This window comes from Atractosteus spatula, chromosome 3, assembly GCF_055471065.1.
Source record: "Atractosteus spatula isolate fAtrSpa1 chromosome 3, fAtrSpa1.hap1, whole genome shotgun sequence".
In the NCBI taxonomy this organism is placed as follows: Eukaryota; Metazoa; Chordata; class Actinopteri; order Semionotiformes; family Lepisosteidae; genus Atractosteus; species Atractosteus spatula.
The window spans coordinates 62,087,022-62,103,245 of NC_142708.1; the positions used below are offsets into that span (position 1 = coordinate 62,087,022).

Below are 16,224 nucleotides of genomic sequence, written 5' to 3' on the forward strand. Positions count from 1 at the left end.
GAAATTCTCTCTTCAGTCTGTTTTTTTTTTAATAATGATGCATATTTTACATTCTACAATACAGACCTCACGAAGAGTAAAACCTAAAAATGAATGGGCTGATTTTTGCCATTAATAATTATGTAGCATCACGATAATTGCAGTTTGTGAACTTGAATGTGGTGTTAAGAAACGGTGAGCATTACACGCAAGCCAGTCGCGTGGAGTGAAATCTCGACAAGGATCAATCTTCTTCAAAATGACTTTTTCACTCTGTTTGCCACCTGCTCCTCTCCGTTTCCATCCTTCTACAGCGTCATAGTCACTGACCCCACCATAAACACGCCAAAGACTCCGCTTTCACTCCTGCCAAGTGCGTGTCAGCTAGAAAAAGAGAGGATGATTTTGTTTGAATAAGAGGGCTTTTATGTCTGAGGCGTTCTGCTGCTCTGTGGGGGAAACCGGTGTGCGTGTTCTCTCTGTAGCTGGTGAACACTATTGAGAACCTGAGTGGCGCTGTGGACGTGGGGCTGGAGTGGGAGCCTAGCAGAGCCAGAGGAGTGCAGGTCACGGAGGCAGGTAGGACTCACACACGTGCTGGGCAGAGGAAAGGGCTTCTGCGTGGCAGGTAGTGATTGACAGAGTGGGAGCTGGCAGCCGGCTATGTTGAACACAGTGCTGCAGGAGGCAAGCTGCTGATCAATAGTGTCCCAGTTTTCTTTGTCGCACCAGGGCTTCCTAGCCTGGCTATTTCATTGCAAAGCAGTGCTGGGTTCCACTCGTCTTTCAACAGTGTTGATTGAACCAGACTTCTTTAAACAACAGCTTTAGATCCCCACAGAGGGCTTTTCTATAATGGGGACATTTGGGATGGACTGTGCCTTATCTGGAATGATAAGATGATGACTTTTCACTTTCCTTATGCATCATTTTTACTTTGCAACACAGTCCCCCGCAGCAGAAATATCCTCCTCCCTTTGGTGCAGAAGACTGTAGGCCCTAACAGGTGAATAGTGTTTCCTCAGTCCATTAGAACCTGTCTTATTCACACCCCTCTCAAAAACTGATGCCTTCCTCACAGTACTGTAAGTTGAAAGATGTCGGCTCAGCGTTTATAAGTTTTAACACCCGGCCAGAGGTGGTGAACAGGGCTCCTGGAGAAATACCATCTCATCTACAAACATCTCGTGAAAAAATATGGATTCTGAATTAATAAAAGGACACCCTCTTTTTTGCCTGGTTTGATTTTTCCTGCATACCCCTCTTTGAGTGTTGTCATGAAAACTTTTATCAAGCCACATTCTTACTGACAACGAGAGGTGCATGACACTTTTCAGTAGAGATTTTTATGAGTTACTGGTATTATTTAGTTGGCATTTGCTATTACACAAAAATAAAAAAGAACAGTTATTGCTCCTCTAAACTTTTTACAAAGTTGCTAGAAAGTGACACCATTAGAGTGAGTGCCCTTTTCACAGAAGTTGACAGGGGATAACTGCAATAACTTTCTGCTGGAGGTAATGCTGACAAAAGGTCTTTCATCTCCTTTCATCAGTTGGCATTACACACGAAAGCTGTTTGGTAGCCTTCCGATTTCTCCCCCGGGCTGTTTTTCACTTTGTACCACATTAAAAGGGATTTTTCTCCGGAATCTCAGCTGGCTCCAAAGGAATTGAGAGAGAGGCCTTCACCCATAGTAATGATGTCCTGAATGTCATTACTCGTGTCCCTTAGTCTCCAGGCAGGATACCTGATGTCACTGCACTGAGCCATGTGGTCTGCACATAAAGACAGCATTCTCTTGTTTACAGTTCACAAAAAAATAAAAGCCACAATTCAGGTCAGGGGATGTCAACTCTACTTCCTTGTATTTGTCCAAATAGCTTTTTCGGACACTAATAACATCTAAGAAGTTTTTTTTAAATCCCTCTCCTGCTTCCTCCCTCCCTGGATGCCAGTGCGGATTCTGACCGGGTTAGAGGCTGTGAAGGAGGAAGATGATGAGGAAGAAGTCGACCTTGAAGATCCTCCTGCTGCTCTTACTCCTCCTGGCCTGCGGGGGCGCTGTCCCTTCTCTCCTGCCTCTGCTTCCGCCCGCACATCCTCTCCACTACAGGCTGCTTCTGCTGGTACACGCTCTGTTCTCTCTTAAGCCCTTCGCCCTTGCACTGTACACGATGTGCGCTTTCACATGCTTCAGGAGTGAACTAAAGCGTGGGACTTTGTGATTATGCAGTGAAACATTTCCTAGGTGTATAGTGTTTTTGATCCCAAATGATCTTAAAATGCCTCGCATTTACCTGTGAACCCATCTTGTCCCCCAGTGAAGCTCAGTTCCTGCCTATGTGACACATGGCAGCCATTCTGCACCAGCAGCCCCACTGCTCTGCAGATCACAGTGGAGGACTGAGACACTGCTTCACCGTTTAAGGGGAAAATTTAGGGAGACTAGACTGTATAAAGAGTGGAGTTGATCCGGGACACCTGGGTTACACCTCTTTTTTTACAAACGGTGCCAATGGATCTTGAAGTGTTCTGGACCTCAGTTTAATGTCTCATCCAAAGGAAGGCACTTCCTACAGCCAAGTGTCCCTGGTCACTATAATGCTGTGTTGGTTTGGAAATTCTGATTCAGTGTAGTGCCCACCAGCACCACTTACAACAGCATCCTGGTTTTCCTTAGAAATCTCCCATTCCAGTACTGACTGGGCCCATCTTGGCTTAGCTTCTCAAATCTGCTAAGATCAGATTCCACAGTGATGATGATGCTGCTGTCATGTTTAGTTTGCCCTGTGTTTCATTGTTATTGGAGTCATTTAGAGGAGCAGTGCACTAATGCAGAATGTTTCCGACTATGTTGACGTTGTTCTTTTATTTGTTTTCATATGTTTCAAACTAATAGCCTCTTAAAAGACAGTAATCCTTCTTTCATTTGAGCTATTTTCATTGTTCTGTTGCGATCACAGGTTTGTTCATGCATGTCTAAAACACCCTTTTGAAGAAGCCTTTTGCAGGCCATAATTATCCAGTGCATCGTTTGTTTTTGTTTACAATCTCTGATTTTGTTTTACCTCCCAGTTTGGAATAGCTGATTATCATTCAACACAACTCACCCCTGTACCCCCAGACCACCAGACCAGGTGCATCCCCTGAAACGTGCTCTCACTGCTAACACCTCAATCTCACAGGTGCCTGACCAACATCAGGGGTTCCTAATGTACACTAAGGGCACTCTGGACATGATCTCCTGGGATCTTTTTGGTGAACCAGTTTTTATTTTAAAAATATTTAAATATACAATGAAATAAGAACAAAGCAATAGCACAACAAAATCCCATGCTGACTGTAGGCAAGAATTAGGATCTGTTTGTCTTTGGATGTTGTGTTTTAGGATGCACCACGCTTGAAAGCCACTTTGGCAGCTCAGATGAAAGCTGTCCTCACTTGCTGTGACGCTGTTAGCCTCTTCCTGTCTGTGTCTGTCATAGACCACTTTCTGTATGTCCCCATTTCCGTAAGAGTCTTTAAATTAGTCATCATCTGCATGATTTCCTTTTCCGCTGCTATTTCTTGTCCCTGTTTAACGGTTAATGTTCTTGGACGGTGAAACCAGAGGAGTTTGGTCCTTTCCCAGCGTGTCATGTTCTGCTGGGTGGTGCCCTGCCTGCTAATTAGATGCTTGTATCCCTGGAAGATCTTGTGTCAAGCTTCTGGGTGAACAAGCGTCACGGGCGCGTTGGAGCTGAATTGTCCACTGCGGGTTTCTCTCCGAATTGTTTTCTCCATGGACTCAGGAGACGCTGAGCAATAAACACCGCCTTTTTGTTTTTCAGACCTTGGTGTTATGCCAGAAGAGGCTGACAAGTAAGTCATTATTTTCTGGTAGTTTAGAAAGAGAGAGTAGTGTTTTTTATACCCATTTTCCTTTTCTATAAGAATTCCAAAATTGTTTTCATTTTTTGTTGTTGTATTAATAGAAACTTCTGAAAGAATCCTTATCCTTGTTTTAAAACTGTAACAAAAGTTACAAACGAGAGGAGAACATTTGGCCTGTCTAGCCTGTCTGTTTTGTAGTTAATAGCTAATTGATCCCAGCATCTCCTCGAGACATTCTGGAAGAATCTGGGGGGATCAGCTACAGCAACATGGATGGGTAGCTTGTTCCACACTCCCAAAACCATTTGGGTATAGATGTGCCTCCTTGCACTCAGTTTTAAATGCATTTTTCAGGCACTAATGTGTGATTTTGTTCTTTAGCTTATCCAGGTTGTTTCTGTATATATATATATTTGCATTATAAATGCACTCCCATCTTTACTGCCTCTTCTGTCAGGTGTGATAAAATAAGATAACAGGGAGCGTGAAAACAGGAACTGTGAACAGGAGGTGCATTTTACACTAAATATGTGCCACAGCTTGTTCCCCGCGTTGTTGAAGCCGATACCCTGGTCTCTTTTAAGAAATAGCTGGTTGAGATCCTTGGATCAATTGACTATTCACTACGAAATGGTCTAGAGCTTAAGATTGGTCACCTCATTGTTGAAGTGGAAGTTGATGCGTTCCGAGTATATTGAGGAGATGAATGAAAACTGTACTCTACCTTTCCCAGTCGAGACTAAAGAGACCTTCTCAGTAGTCCTCTTTTCCTGTGGTGTGTGCTGTCAGGTGGGCAGAGGACACCCTGGGCCTCAGTGGGCTGAGTGACATCGCCGATATCCTGGGGGAGCTGGTGAGCGGCGGAGGGGTCTCAGCCAGTGCTTTGGGTCTGTCAGAAACGCAGGCAATAAGACTCTCGCGGTGAGTAACTAGGAGGGGATGTGACTCACATTAACACACATTCATTCCTTTCCTTCCTTGCGGTGGGTGAGTTCACAGGCTATGAGCATTGTAGAGGAAGACTGTGCCAAGAATCAAGCATAAAGACCCCAACATCTGCTTCACCCACTCATTCTTCCATTTAAATCGAGAACACAGGGACATTTTATGCCTAGGGTAAGCATTTTGCCCTTTTCCAAGAAGCTGGATGACTTTTTGTCAATTAACTTTAAAAAGATCCCCCAGTATAACATCTTGCTCCTCACAATTGATGTCTTATTTCAGGCATGAGTGATTCTCTATTGTTCCTTATTGAGAGGTAGATCCTACTCCATGATGTAGCTGGTGTGTAGTCAGCTAGATCTTCTGAGTGCTTGCAATTACTTCTAAAGCACGGAGAGAGAGACATATAAGAGGGTTTTGCACAGAGGCTGTGACCATGTTTGATTGCCTCCCAAGGCAGATGCTGGATATTCCATCCCGCTGGGTGCCGAGACAGGCAGAGCAGCTAATGATGCTGCCTGCCGTTCTGGAAAAGCAGATCACAGTGTATCATTGCTTGTGAGCTGCACAGCAGAATGTGTAATACAGGCCCTCCTTCTCCACTGTGACCAAACTGCCTACCCCTGTAATACACTGGACAGACCCAGCCATTAATAAATCTAATCAGAAACCTGAATTTTCCATCCAAAGGAAATGTGTAAATTTTAGTGTGCTTATCCACTTGCATTGTAACGAACCGAAGGAACTAGTAAGTCTAGTAAGTTGTGCATTGAGTGGTAGTATCAGTATCACTTCATCTACAGCAGGTGTTTAGAATTATTGTGATCATTTTGGTAACTACAGTGTATTTGTTACCTGTAAGATCTCTTGGAGCTGTATTTACTGTTAATTATAGTTTTTAAAACTGCCGCCTTTCTTTCCCCGATACAAACGGACATGTGGGCTCAGTCTTTTCCTTCACGCCCCTACTGAGATGCCACTGTTAAGAGCGGTTTCACAGATGACGCCTGCGGAGATTACTGCTGATGCTCATGTCTGTGCCTGTGACTGCTGATGCAGGGCGGGAGGCCAGCAGCGCGGGCAGCCGGGCCGGAAGGTCAGAAGGTCGGAGAGGGAGAGGAGGGAGGTCCGGGAGTGGATGAGGAGGAAGCAGCGGGAGAGGCTGTCCGAGTTCCACAGGCAGCGGGAGGAGAGGAGGCAGAGGGAGCACAGGCCCTTTGCCGCAGACAGTGTGGCGGTAAGCCCCAGCCTGCTCCTCTCGACACGGAGCTGAGCTCCAAGAGGTTGGACCGTACTCCATGCTCTGCCGCATTGGGCCCAGATCAGAGTCAGCCTGACCCGTTTTCACACGGGGGGGGGGGCTTTTGGGCTGAGCTTTTGTCTAAATGTTTCTGTGAGTGGGCTCCTGTATGATAACTGAAATTGTGGTTGAATATTCTCTCTGTGAAGCTGGGCAGTTACCTTGCACATTATCCATTAATATGAGTAAATACTTAATCTTATTAATATGAGCACATACTTAAGCTCAATAAGACTATAATCCTCAGCTAGACTCAGCTAATAACAGTATTAAAATATAAATATGTAATAATCCTATTTGTAACTAATTTTAAAATATAAAGCCAGCTTTTATATTATCCGTAGCTCAGGGGACCTTGATGTATTTTTCTTAACATTATTTTCAGAAACATTCCTATCTATAGAGATTCAAAGCACTAAATAACTGGGCTGTAATGCCAAAGTTCATGATCTTTTAAAGCAAAAAACAAAATTCATATCTTGTAGATTTCTGAAGTATATTTATCCCGCTTTGCTGCAAACATAGTTGCTGGTATATTTTTTTTCTGTCCTTGTGTTTTATTTTAAAATGTTCAAACATAATGTGGACGGAAAGGCTGATCATTACTACACAGTGTTTTCAAAGGCAGCTGTTTCTCATGGTTCACTGATAAGGGCCTTTCAGAGAGCCGGTCATTTCTGATCTGGTCCTTCAGAGGTGCTGACAGCAGCTTTTGATTTCTTTTACAGAGGAGCCCCACTTCTAAAGACATCTCCATCAGCCAGAAAATTAAAGAAGAAAAGGACAGGTAAGCTGACTTGATTAGATGTCATCCTGCATTGTTATTCTGAAACGTACACCTCATTAGGATCACGGACAATTCAGATTTGATTTGCTGGGTGTGGTCTTTTCTGCAAGATAAACCTCATTAATTTTGTAAGTATTTTATTGCTGTGATTTATTTCTAGAGCCAGGGTTTATAGTTCATTTGGAGTCTCCTGGTAATTAATGTGAATCACTGTACTACCACACAAATGTGTCCCAAATTTTGTACATTCCATTTGCACTTAAAGTCAAAAAAGATTTTGGATTAAGACTTTTGCACGTCTTACCATTTCTGAACATCTGCATTGCTCCGCTTGAATAGTATACAGGACGTCATAGCAGAGCTGTCTGTTGGTGACGATTCTATAAATTATTTCTTAACTTGTGGCAGTATTAGAATTCATACAGTAATTTTGAAAAACACTAGGTGTAGTATGCGCTATTGTGTTATCCATCTCCATATATAAAGAAGCACTTTTTGGTGGCTTAAGTAGTTGTCTTTAGCGAGACAAGAAGGGGGTGTTTCCTGTAATATTGGCAAAAAAGAGGAAGTATTTTGTTGTTAATTTTTGACATCAGGATGATCATAATTTTGTTCTAACTGATCTCTTAATTGGCTAAATGAACTCCAGTTAAGAAGCTAGTTATCTCCTTAACTGGTCCAAAGTTCCATATACTTTAATCTTGCAAGTATTCAGAAGCACTTATCTGTGCCTTAAGTTATTGCCTTTAGCAAGCCAAAAAGGGTATATCAGGATGATCATATTTTTTTGTTTTAGCTGATCTTTTAATTGTTTTAACTGAGTCCAAAGCCAGTTATCTCCTTAATTGGTCCAAAGCTGGCCATCTCCCAAGCCGTCAGCAGGCGGCCGTGTCAGGACAGCCTGGTGCTGGTCTGCAGCTGTGCTGATACTCCTGCTGCTGGTCTCTGCTTGCTCAGGGCGGCGCTGCTGGAGCACCACAGCCAGAGGACCAGGGAAGCCCTGCGGCTGATGGACGAGATGCTGACGGACACGGTGCCACTGCCCACCGCCCATCCACCCTCCCTGGCACACACCCCCGGGAGGGGTAGCCGCAGGTCAGGACGCAGAGAAAACACGGGCAAAGCGGCAAAATTCAAATTAAGGGTTTATTGGAAAACCTCCTGCTGGCAAGTTTTAAAACTGCTCTTCACAAGCCTGAAGTAAATGTCAGGAATTGTGTTGGAAGTGGTGCAGGAATCCTGAGCTGTCCCCCTGTGTGACAGTGTGGGGCGCATGAGAGAAAAACAAAGGCGTGACAGTGAGGCGACTGCAGAGGTCAGGGCCAAACTAAGAGCTTCAAATGAAAAACGGATGATACGTCCAGAAAAAAAGCAACCAGCCAGGAACAGGGAAGGGGGGGGGGGAGACACTCGTCTCTTACACTGTTGATTCCTCTCTAGAAGGTGCTTAACAATCTCAGACATACAGAAAGGAGTTGGAAGAGAATTGAATTAGCTAGATTACAGATCATTGCTCTGTGTCCATGGTGTTCATGCAGCCTAAATAGTGCAGGTTTAGAATCACAGAGACTTCTCTGGCCAGTTTGTTTATCTTTGTACAATATGGTCTACCACTTCTGTTCTAGATAGCCTTTTCATTGTCAGGCCTACACCTTTAAATAGTTATTGTGTGTGTTTTAGGGGCAGGGCTCCTAGTCGTAGCCAGTCTGCGGGGAGGACAGGAAGAAGGCCATCCCAGGCAGGCCAGGCTCGGTCCCTCTCCTCTCCTGGAAGAACCCAGCTTTTCACAGGTACGGAGTTGTAGCACACACCTCTGGGGGGCTGGATGAGGAGTTCTCAGATCAGTGTTCCACTTGCAGTACGTGACACAGTCAGCATTAGAAATTAGAGATCAGGTTTGTATGGCAGATTTCATGAAGGAAGCATCATTATCATTATTTTGCATGGATATCTATGTATATATATTTTCTGCAATCTGCTATTATTTGACAGCTACTCTGTAACTCCTGTCATTTGTGTCTAATTGCTTTTGTTTAATCATTTATCATGGCGTTCTTGTTTTATCATTGCATCATTCCTTTTATTTTGCCACAATGTCAGCCCTGTTTTTTACGGTATAATAATGTGTAATTCCGATGGGCTCTTTCTTCGAGTCCTGTTGCAGCCCAGCTCTGGCAGCGTCGCCAGCAGCAGTCTGTGTGAGTTAATGAGCCTGCTGTCTGTGTGCTCTTGTCAGGATCCAGAGTTGCAGCGCCGCAGAGCGAGACCCCTGCCTGGAGGGGGAGGGCCAGCAGGGCCAGCAGACTGGGGCTGCACAGGCCAGGTGGGCGAGTGAGCTTTTTAAACGAGAATCCCGGAGGCACTTATTGGGAGACGGCAGCTTTGCCAGATGCTGTAATGTGCCCCGCAGGGAACCAAGTTAATCTGCCCCTGTCTAATCTTAATAACTGATGGGACCTTTTGAATGTTTCCATCTGGCTTTACAGATTCGATCCAGCTCAAATGGGTCTCACATTCAGGGCAGAGTAGCTCTGACCTCACTAAACCCAATGCTGACCAATGGAGGAATAAGAATAAGATCAATTGTAAATCAGCTGGCCTTGTAATAAATGTCCAGTCGCTTCTTTAGATGAAGCTGCAAAAGTGAAATAGTCAAGAAGCTGACTCGAAGAGCCGTGGAGTGTTCCTGGGTTAACCACAGGCTGCTGGTTTCTGATCTTTCCTAGAGAGTACAAGACTGATGTCAGAACAGCTCTTTCCTCTTGATTATTATACTTGCGAAATCCAGTGTTTAGGCCCATGATGAAATCCACTGTTCTTGGTTATTTAGAGTCATTTGGACAGAATTATTACTTCTTACTTCTGTAGAAATTTGTAGGTCACGTAGTGGGGGGTGTATATTCCTCACTGAAGAATGGGTTACCTGGAATTTGTCAGGACATGAATAATGAGGGGTACCCTCAGATTCCAGAGGATTGTCAGACAGTGCTCCTTCCAAGACAGCTGTTCTTTTTTCTCAAACGACATTTTAGGCAGGGGCCTCCAGCCCCCTGCTACCTTCGTCTAGTGATCATTTAGAACAAAAATCTGAGCACACTCTAGCCCTCAAAATAGCAGAGTTCCCTTAACTGAACCAGGTTTCAGAAGCAGTTGATTTAGAAGACTAACTGGATTGGAGCCCTCGAGGCTCAGAACTGAAGGACCCTCGTGCAGTCACGCCTTGTTGCTCAGTTAGCTGGGGGAGATCTCCCCCAGAGCCTCTTTAGGGTCTGGCTGGACCTCCGGTATTCCTGCTGCCATTGCTGAAGCCCTTGTAACCGAGGGCGATGTGGTAAGCTGTCCCCCGGCGTGCTCAACTGAGTGTGTGCTGTCTTGGTTGGCAGCGAGTGCACTCCCGAGGGACCGCATGTCCCAGCTGACCCGCAGGGGGATGGTGAGCGACCCGGAACCAGATGCCTGGCGCAGCAGACGAGGTGACGGGAAGCGGGCAGCGCCAGCGCACAGCCGCGGTGAGGACCAGCGCCTGGGATCGGCCCACTCGGCTTGGGTCAGCCGGCACTAAAGATCTGCTAACTCCCTGAGAAAGAAACGAGGACCATTCAGTTGTATATGATGTGGACCAGATTTGGCCTTGTGTTGATCCCTGCTTTGTTGTCTTAGTGTGCCTTTAAAAAGGGTGACTCTCTCAGACTATGAAGATAATAAATTGAAAAAAAGTATTAGTAAACTTGCTGATTAGTAATTTATTTGAGTAACTTAAAAATGTCAGGAAAAGGTACAGTTATTAGTTGCACAACTTGACAGATTGAGAATTATGAAAGCAGGAATCGCCAGACAAACTATACTCAGCAAATAGTGCTTCCTGTTGAACAATTACCTGTTGGCTGTGCCACAGAACTGCAATGGATTTGAGCCAGCAATATCCGTCACAGTGCACATATGTTCTAACCCACTGGTAAGCAGTTCTGTTCTGCAGTATGCCAATTGTAAGAAAACGGTGTGAAACTGCATGACACAGTAATTACTATAATACAAGCAGAGAGTGACAGCATTGGATACCATGCTGATCAGTCGCAAAGCTTTTGCATTTATTGATTTAAATTGATGTTATTTACTATACTGCATGATAAACTCCAGAGACATGCTGTGTTTTGTTTGCTGAGGTGTATCCTGCAAACAAGCGAAGCCTGTTCTAACCTAACTTGTAAGGTTTCGCTGCTCCTTTGATCCTCTGGTGCTTGTCCTTGTTTAGAGGGAGCGGTTGTGTGTATTACAGTATATTTCATTTATCTAACTCTTGGTAGGTCAATTTGTCATTTTTACTGCTGTATTTATTGCAGATTGCTTCTTTCTGTGTGTAACTGTTGCCTCTTCACTCTTGCCTGTAGGTAGTCTTGATTCAGAGCTCCAGAATCAGTACCGTTGTTCCCCTCTAAGCTGCTGTTTTCTGTGCCACAGGGAGGAGAGGAGAGGCAGGGAGGCCTTCTGTGAGCCCCAGAGGGAGCGGAGTGGAGGCCCCAGAGGAGTGGGGGGCAGTGGTCTCTCCGAGTTCCCCAGCAAAGTTCCGCACATTGCGGGCTGTGGAGAATGAGCTCTTCCTGCAGGTAGGGGCACTGACACAGGCCACACAGCATGAGGCAGCATCCCTGGGCACAAACAAGTAACTACTTCCCTGCTTGGAGACTTTCCAAAGAAATGTTCTGAAGAATTACATTTTTTTATATATATACTGAGAAAATTGGACCCCAACCAAAATCTCATCCCCTTCATTTCCAGGATCACTGCCTAGCCCCACTTGGGGCAGAACTCCTGCTTTTGGGCAATTTCCCAGGGAAAGACGGAGCTATGAGTGTGGGCTCTGGGAGGGCATTACTGTCCAAGCACACAATGTGTTTGACAATGCATTCAATCTGAGTGTGAATTCGTCTGAAAAAGAAATACAAAGTAAGCCATTTTACTGGCAACCATGGGGGTTATTGTGATCTCCACTTTAAAGACCCATCTCTCTTTCACAGTGGACTGATCTGAGTGACCTGTCAGTGTACCGCTGACTAATCTTTCCAAGATGGCAGTGGACATCTGTAGATTCCACCTTTTCTTCCCGGTATTAATCTAGGTGTAGAAATGGCTTCCTAACATCTTCATCCATCTGGGGTGTGCTGGGATGGTAGGATTGTACCCGGAATCAGATGTCCACAGGGGGCACGGTACTGAGTGCTTTTGCTGGGAAGGTGCGTAGTGTGTGACCTTTGATCGTGACTCTGTAAACACCTTCCTCCATTCATTTGCCACAGGGCCTCTCAGACAGTCGGTCCCCTTTGAGGAGGGCAGATCTGGACGGGCTGGATGAGCTGGACGCCCTGTCTGACAGCACAGGCAGCATCCTAAGCAAGCTGGACTGGGCAGCGATCGAGAACATGGTGGCCAGCGAGGGGGACGTCGAAATCGCGCGTGACTGGGAGTTACTGTCCTGAACAATGGTGTAGAGAGAAAGTGCCTGATCGCTGAGAATGGACTGCATTATTTCACTTCAGGTGTTGCTTAAACTTGACATTTTCTAAACAGGAAAGGGTGTGCAGTGCTCTGACTCGTTTAATTAAAAATCCTGCTGGAGGGTTTCAGAAGAAAACGCTTATTTGTCCTGGATGCCTTCTTGGTCGCAAATGGTGCCTTAACTTGAGCATGGAGCTTCTCTCAGATTGCTCCAGAGGTGTGAATGGGTACAATTGTGAGTCACTAGAGATAAAACCATCACCCAAAGAAATAATAGTAAATTAATTGACCTTATCTTGGTCAAAACATTATCACTGAATTTTTCGTTCAATAAATGAAAAATTGAGCTTAGTGCTTGTGTTGTGTGAACATGCTTTCTTAACTTATTGTTTTCTTTCATTGATTGTGTGTTGTATTACACATGAAAATGTAATTTATTTTGCAGCATTCTCAAAATAAATCCTGGCTATTTTCTTTAATGTTATTGTAATTTTTAAAACCTAAAATGGAAAACAAGTTCATTCTCACTGTGTACCTGACAGTCTAAATGTCACCTGTTTTTTTTTTTTACAGCAATTCAAAAAGCAGGACCATATATTTTTCTCTGGTCATTTGCATTTTACAAAAATAAGGACAAACTTCATTTTTCAAATTTTTCATTTTCACCCAGTTTATTAATTGCACCTCGCCACATGGGAGTATTACAAGAGGAAGCAAGAGATTAAGGTTCAAGTATTTTAACTTTAAAATGTGAGGTAGCACTTCTGATAAAGACTGTTGGCACAGTATGGGAAAGCTCTCTCTACAGTACAGCAGTAGAGGCTGATCAGGTGATGGAATATCTGTATATGCACAAAAACTCAGCAGTCTGATTAGAGACCTTTCAAGAACTTTATCCATTGAATAAAATATTAAAATAAATCCTAAACTTCACTGGAAGCGTGTGCAGGGAGACCAGCACAAGGGTGGTATACAGTCTGGTTTTGAATTTTACTTTGAGCCACAGATGGGTCAAGCCATAGTCCTTGTGGAAGTCTTCCTGATTCTTAATTTATATTCCATTCTGTTCTAGGAAGAGAGTGACAGATACTGGGCTGTAAACCAATATTACTGTTGGATGTGACCTAGGCACTTCTCCCTAGCTGGATAGCTTAAATATGACTTTTGGGGATTCTGTCTTTGACATTCAGCTCCTCCAGGGAGCAGGAGGACAGTCTTGTTGCCTGTTGCACCAAAGCATTTTTGAAAAGGTGCTTTCTTTGTCCATGTTGCAGGTGTACTATTGTTAGCACTGGCAATAGTATGAATTAGTTTTTTTCACATTCCAGCAGTGCACATCTAGTTCCTCAAGTACCATCACTACCAGGAAAAAAAAAATCCAAATTCCTAAAACGCAAAAACAAATGAAGATAGTTTGGGCTTGATCACTGTTTTTGGTGAGATTTTATTTTACTGAAATGTGCTTTGTGAAATTGTTCTGACATCAGATAGATTTTTTTGTGACCAAGAGACTTTTATTGAGTTAATGCTGCAATTACCAAATTGATCCACTATGGGGCAGTAAAGTGCCATAAATCCCAATCCTGTAACTGGTTTAATCTTGGTGAACAAATTGAAATCAGTAGACTTAAAATAATGATATATACATGTATGTAGCATAATCATCATATAAAATAACTGTCAAACACCTGCCATGTTTAATTAGTTAAAGTATTTTTTTTTACCATCTCCATTCTGAAATGTCATCTTCCCTAGACTTGACTTGTCAAATGCTACTTCTTACATTTTAAAAGCTAATTTATGCCTTGTGCCTGTTGCTTTCAGAGACCTGCAACACTGAATTGGATAAAACAGTTAAAAAAATGTGTGGATGCCAAAAAAAACAACATACAGAGAGAATTTCAATAGTTCATTAGTGCACCAGAGTGTCACCCAGGTATTTCTGTCTTTGGGGAAAGTTTGATTCCTGCAAGACATATATACAGTATATATAATGGCAGCAGAAATACTTCACATGTTGCTCACAACTTAAAATATTCCTAAAGGACTACATTTACAAAGTCACAAATATGTGTTCTTTCACTATACTTAATTTGAGAAATTGGTTTGGAGGCCAGGAACAGGGGATACCTGTACTGTAATCCTGTGGGGTTGAACAGGAGGAGGATGTTAACACTTTGGCATAAAGGTGCAGAAATGATTGTTTTAAGGCTTTAGTTAAAAGCTCATACTTAATAGCATTTGATATTAACAGCAATAGAAAAGAAATATCATGCATACAAAACAAATTAGCTCGCAGATAAAATTCAAATGTGAATTTTGCTTTCAATTAAATGGCAAGAGAAAGGTATGTAGTGTGAAACTTGTGTGAATGAGCTTAACCATTAAATTGTGCATCAGACTGCACTATATGTAGAATTATAAGAATGGCTCCTGCTTTCTCCCATTATAAAACAAAGTTTTATGTTTTACTATATTTCTCTAGGCAACACCAGATGCTCTAAATTATGCCAAGTTCCAGTTTTTAAATTCAGCAAATGAAAAAATCAGGTACCAACATTGTATCGGTCCTTATAAAACTTCAGCTTTAAACTTGTGGAAGGCCACATTGTGGATTCTAATCTGACATCTCTCAATAACATGCCTGAGCTAACTGTGAAGGTTTAATCATCTGTTGCTGCTAGTACATCACAGGCTAGCTGCAGTGAGATGCATTCAGAAGATCCTACACTCGACCTGTATACCACCTCTAGCCTGTTGGCGTTTGGTTCAGCCTTTCCTCTGGAAGCAGCATTGCAAACCTGCGTCAGCCCGTGTGTGTATTAAAGGATGCGGCTGGGTTTTTTTGTCAGGGTGAAATGGAGGCAACGCACCCATATAAGTATTTGCCTTGCACAGTCACCACTATTGCAAACGGTTAAGTTTAGTTCACCGTACTTTTCTGCTAGGGAAGCTGTTTCAAGTCCTGGCTCTAGAGAATCCCACTCAAGCAGGTTTGTAGGACACCATTAAACTACCAATTTGTAAAGCTATGGAAAAGTTTGATTGTGATCAATTAAATATAATCTGTTAGAGATCTTGTAGAAGTATGACAGAAGAACACTTTAGCTCTCTCAAAGACTGGAGTTCTCTTAAATGAACAGATTACTTTTTTGAACCATCATTAGCTTACAGGTGTTCCCAATCTTTATAAAGAGGTGACCTATAAGGAGTCCATTTGGGGTTCCTCGGGAGCAGAGCTGGAGACTCCTTGCTCCCTCGGGCTTAAACTACCAGCCACAACTCTGTGATGGTCAACTGTTATTGTAGGGACCCAGTGTAAAACCTTTGTTCACAGCAGCTGCACTTGAACAGAGAAGAAAACCCTTTTCTGCTTTGAGTAAGGATCAATGTGTACAGCCAGCATAATGTCAAATTGCAAAACTGCTCAAGGCAAAGAGAATATTTCTTGGAGATCTAACAAAACAACTGTAAATGAACATGGGCAGTTCTCCACTCCAAGAGGCAGTTGGCTTCTTGTCCTTAAGTACGTACCGTCGATCTTGGCTTGAATTTAGCCGGTCTACAAAAAGGACTAAAAAAAGGCATTTATCATCAACTGCAACATGTGCGACTTCATTCTGAAGCTCTCAATAACGTTTTAATACATACAACGTGCAAGGTAAATGGAACGCTTTTTATTGACCTGATTTGTGTTCAGAGGATTCCAAAGTGTGTGTATATATATATAAAAGCACTTTCAAATACAAAACAAAAGAGTTTCTCAGTGCTGATCTTTCATACAGTCTTTTGTAAAAAGATTAAATACAAATGTAAAAGCATTAATTGAACTGCTCTATCCTGGGGA

The 16,224-nt window shown here is 43.3% G+C and overlaps 1 protein-coding gene across 1 annotated transcript in view; it reads left to right on the forward strand.

Annotated features, from left to right (window-relative positions):
- cplane1 (ciliogenesis and planar polarity effector 1) overlaps positions 1 to 12,855 on the forward strand; it is a 51,591-nt gene extending 38,736 nt beyond the window's left edge. Inside the window, exons 43-54 of the mRNA XM_088912235.1 lie at positions 465 to 558; positions 1,938 to 2,108; positions 3,813 to 3,843; positions 4,645 to 4,776; positions 5,857 to 6,034; positions 6,826 to 6,884; positions 7,842 to 7,979; positions 8,565 to 8,674; positions 9,121 to 9,207; positions 10,268 to 10,393; positions 11,343 to 11,488; positions 12,179 to 12,855. Coding sequence (XP_088768361.1) covers positions 465 to 558; positions 1,938 to 2,108; positions 3,813 to 3,843; positions 4,645 to 4,776; positions 5,857 to 6,034; positions 6,826 to 6,884; positions 7,842 to 7,979; positions 8,565 to 8,674; positions 9,121 to 9,207; positions 10,268 to 10,393; positions 11,343 to 11,488; positions 12,179 to 12,358 — 1,452 coding nt within the window. The 3' untranslated portion in view covers positions 12,359 to 12,855. The remainder of the gene's footprint in view (positions 1 to 464; positions 559 to 1,937; positions 2,109 to 3,812; positions 3,844 to 4,644; positions 4,777 to 5,856; positions 6,035 to 6,825; positions 6,885 to 7,841; positions 7,980 to 8,564; positions 8,675 to 9,120; positions 9,208 to 10,267; positions 10,394 to 11,342; positions 11,489 to 12,178) is intronic.
- Positions 12,856 to 16,224: the final 3,369 nt, after the last annotated feature.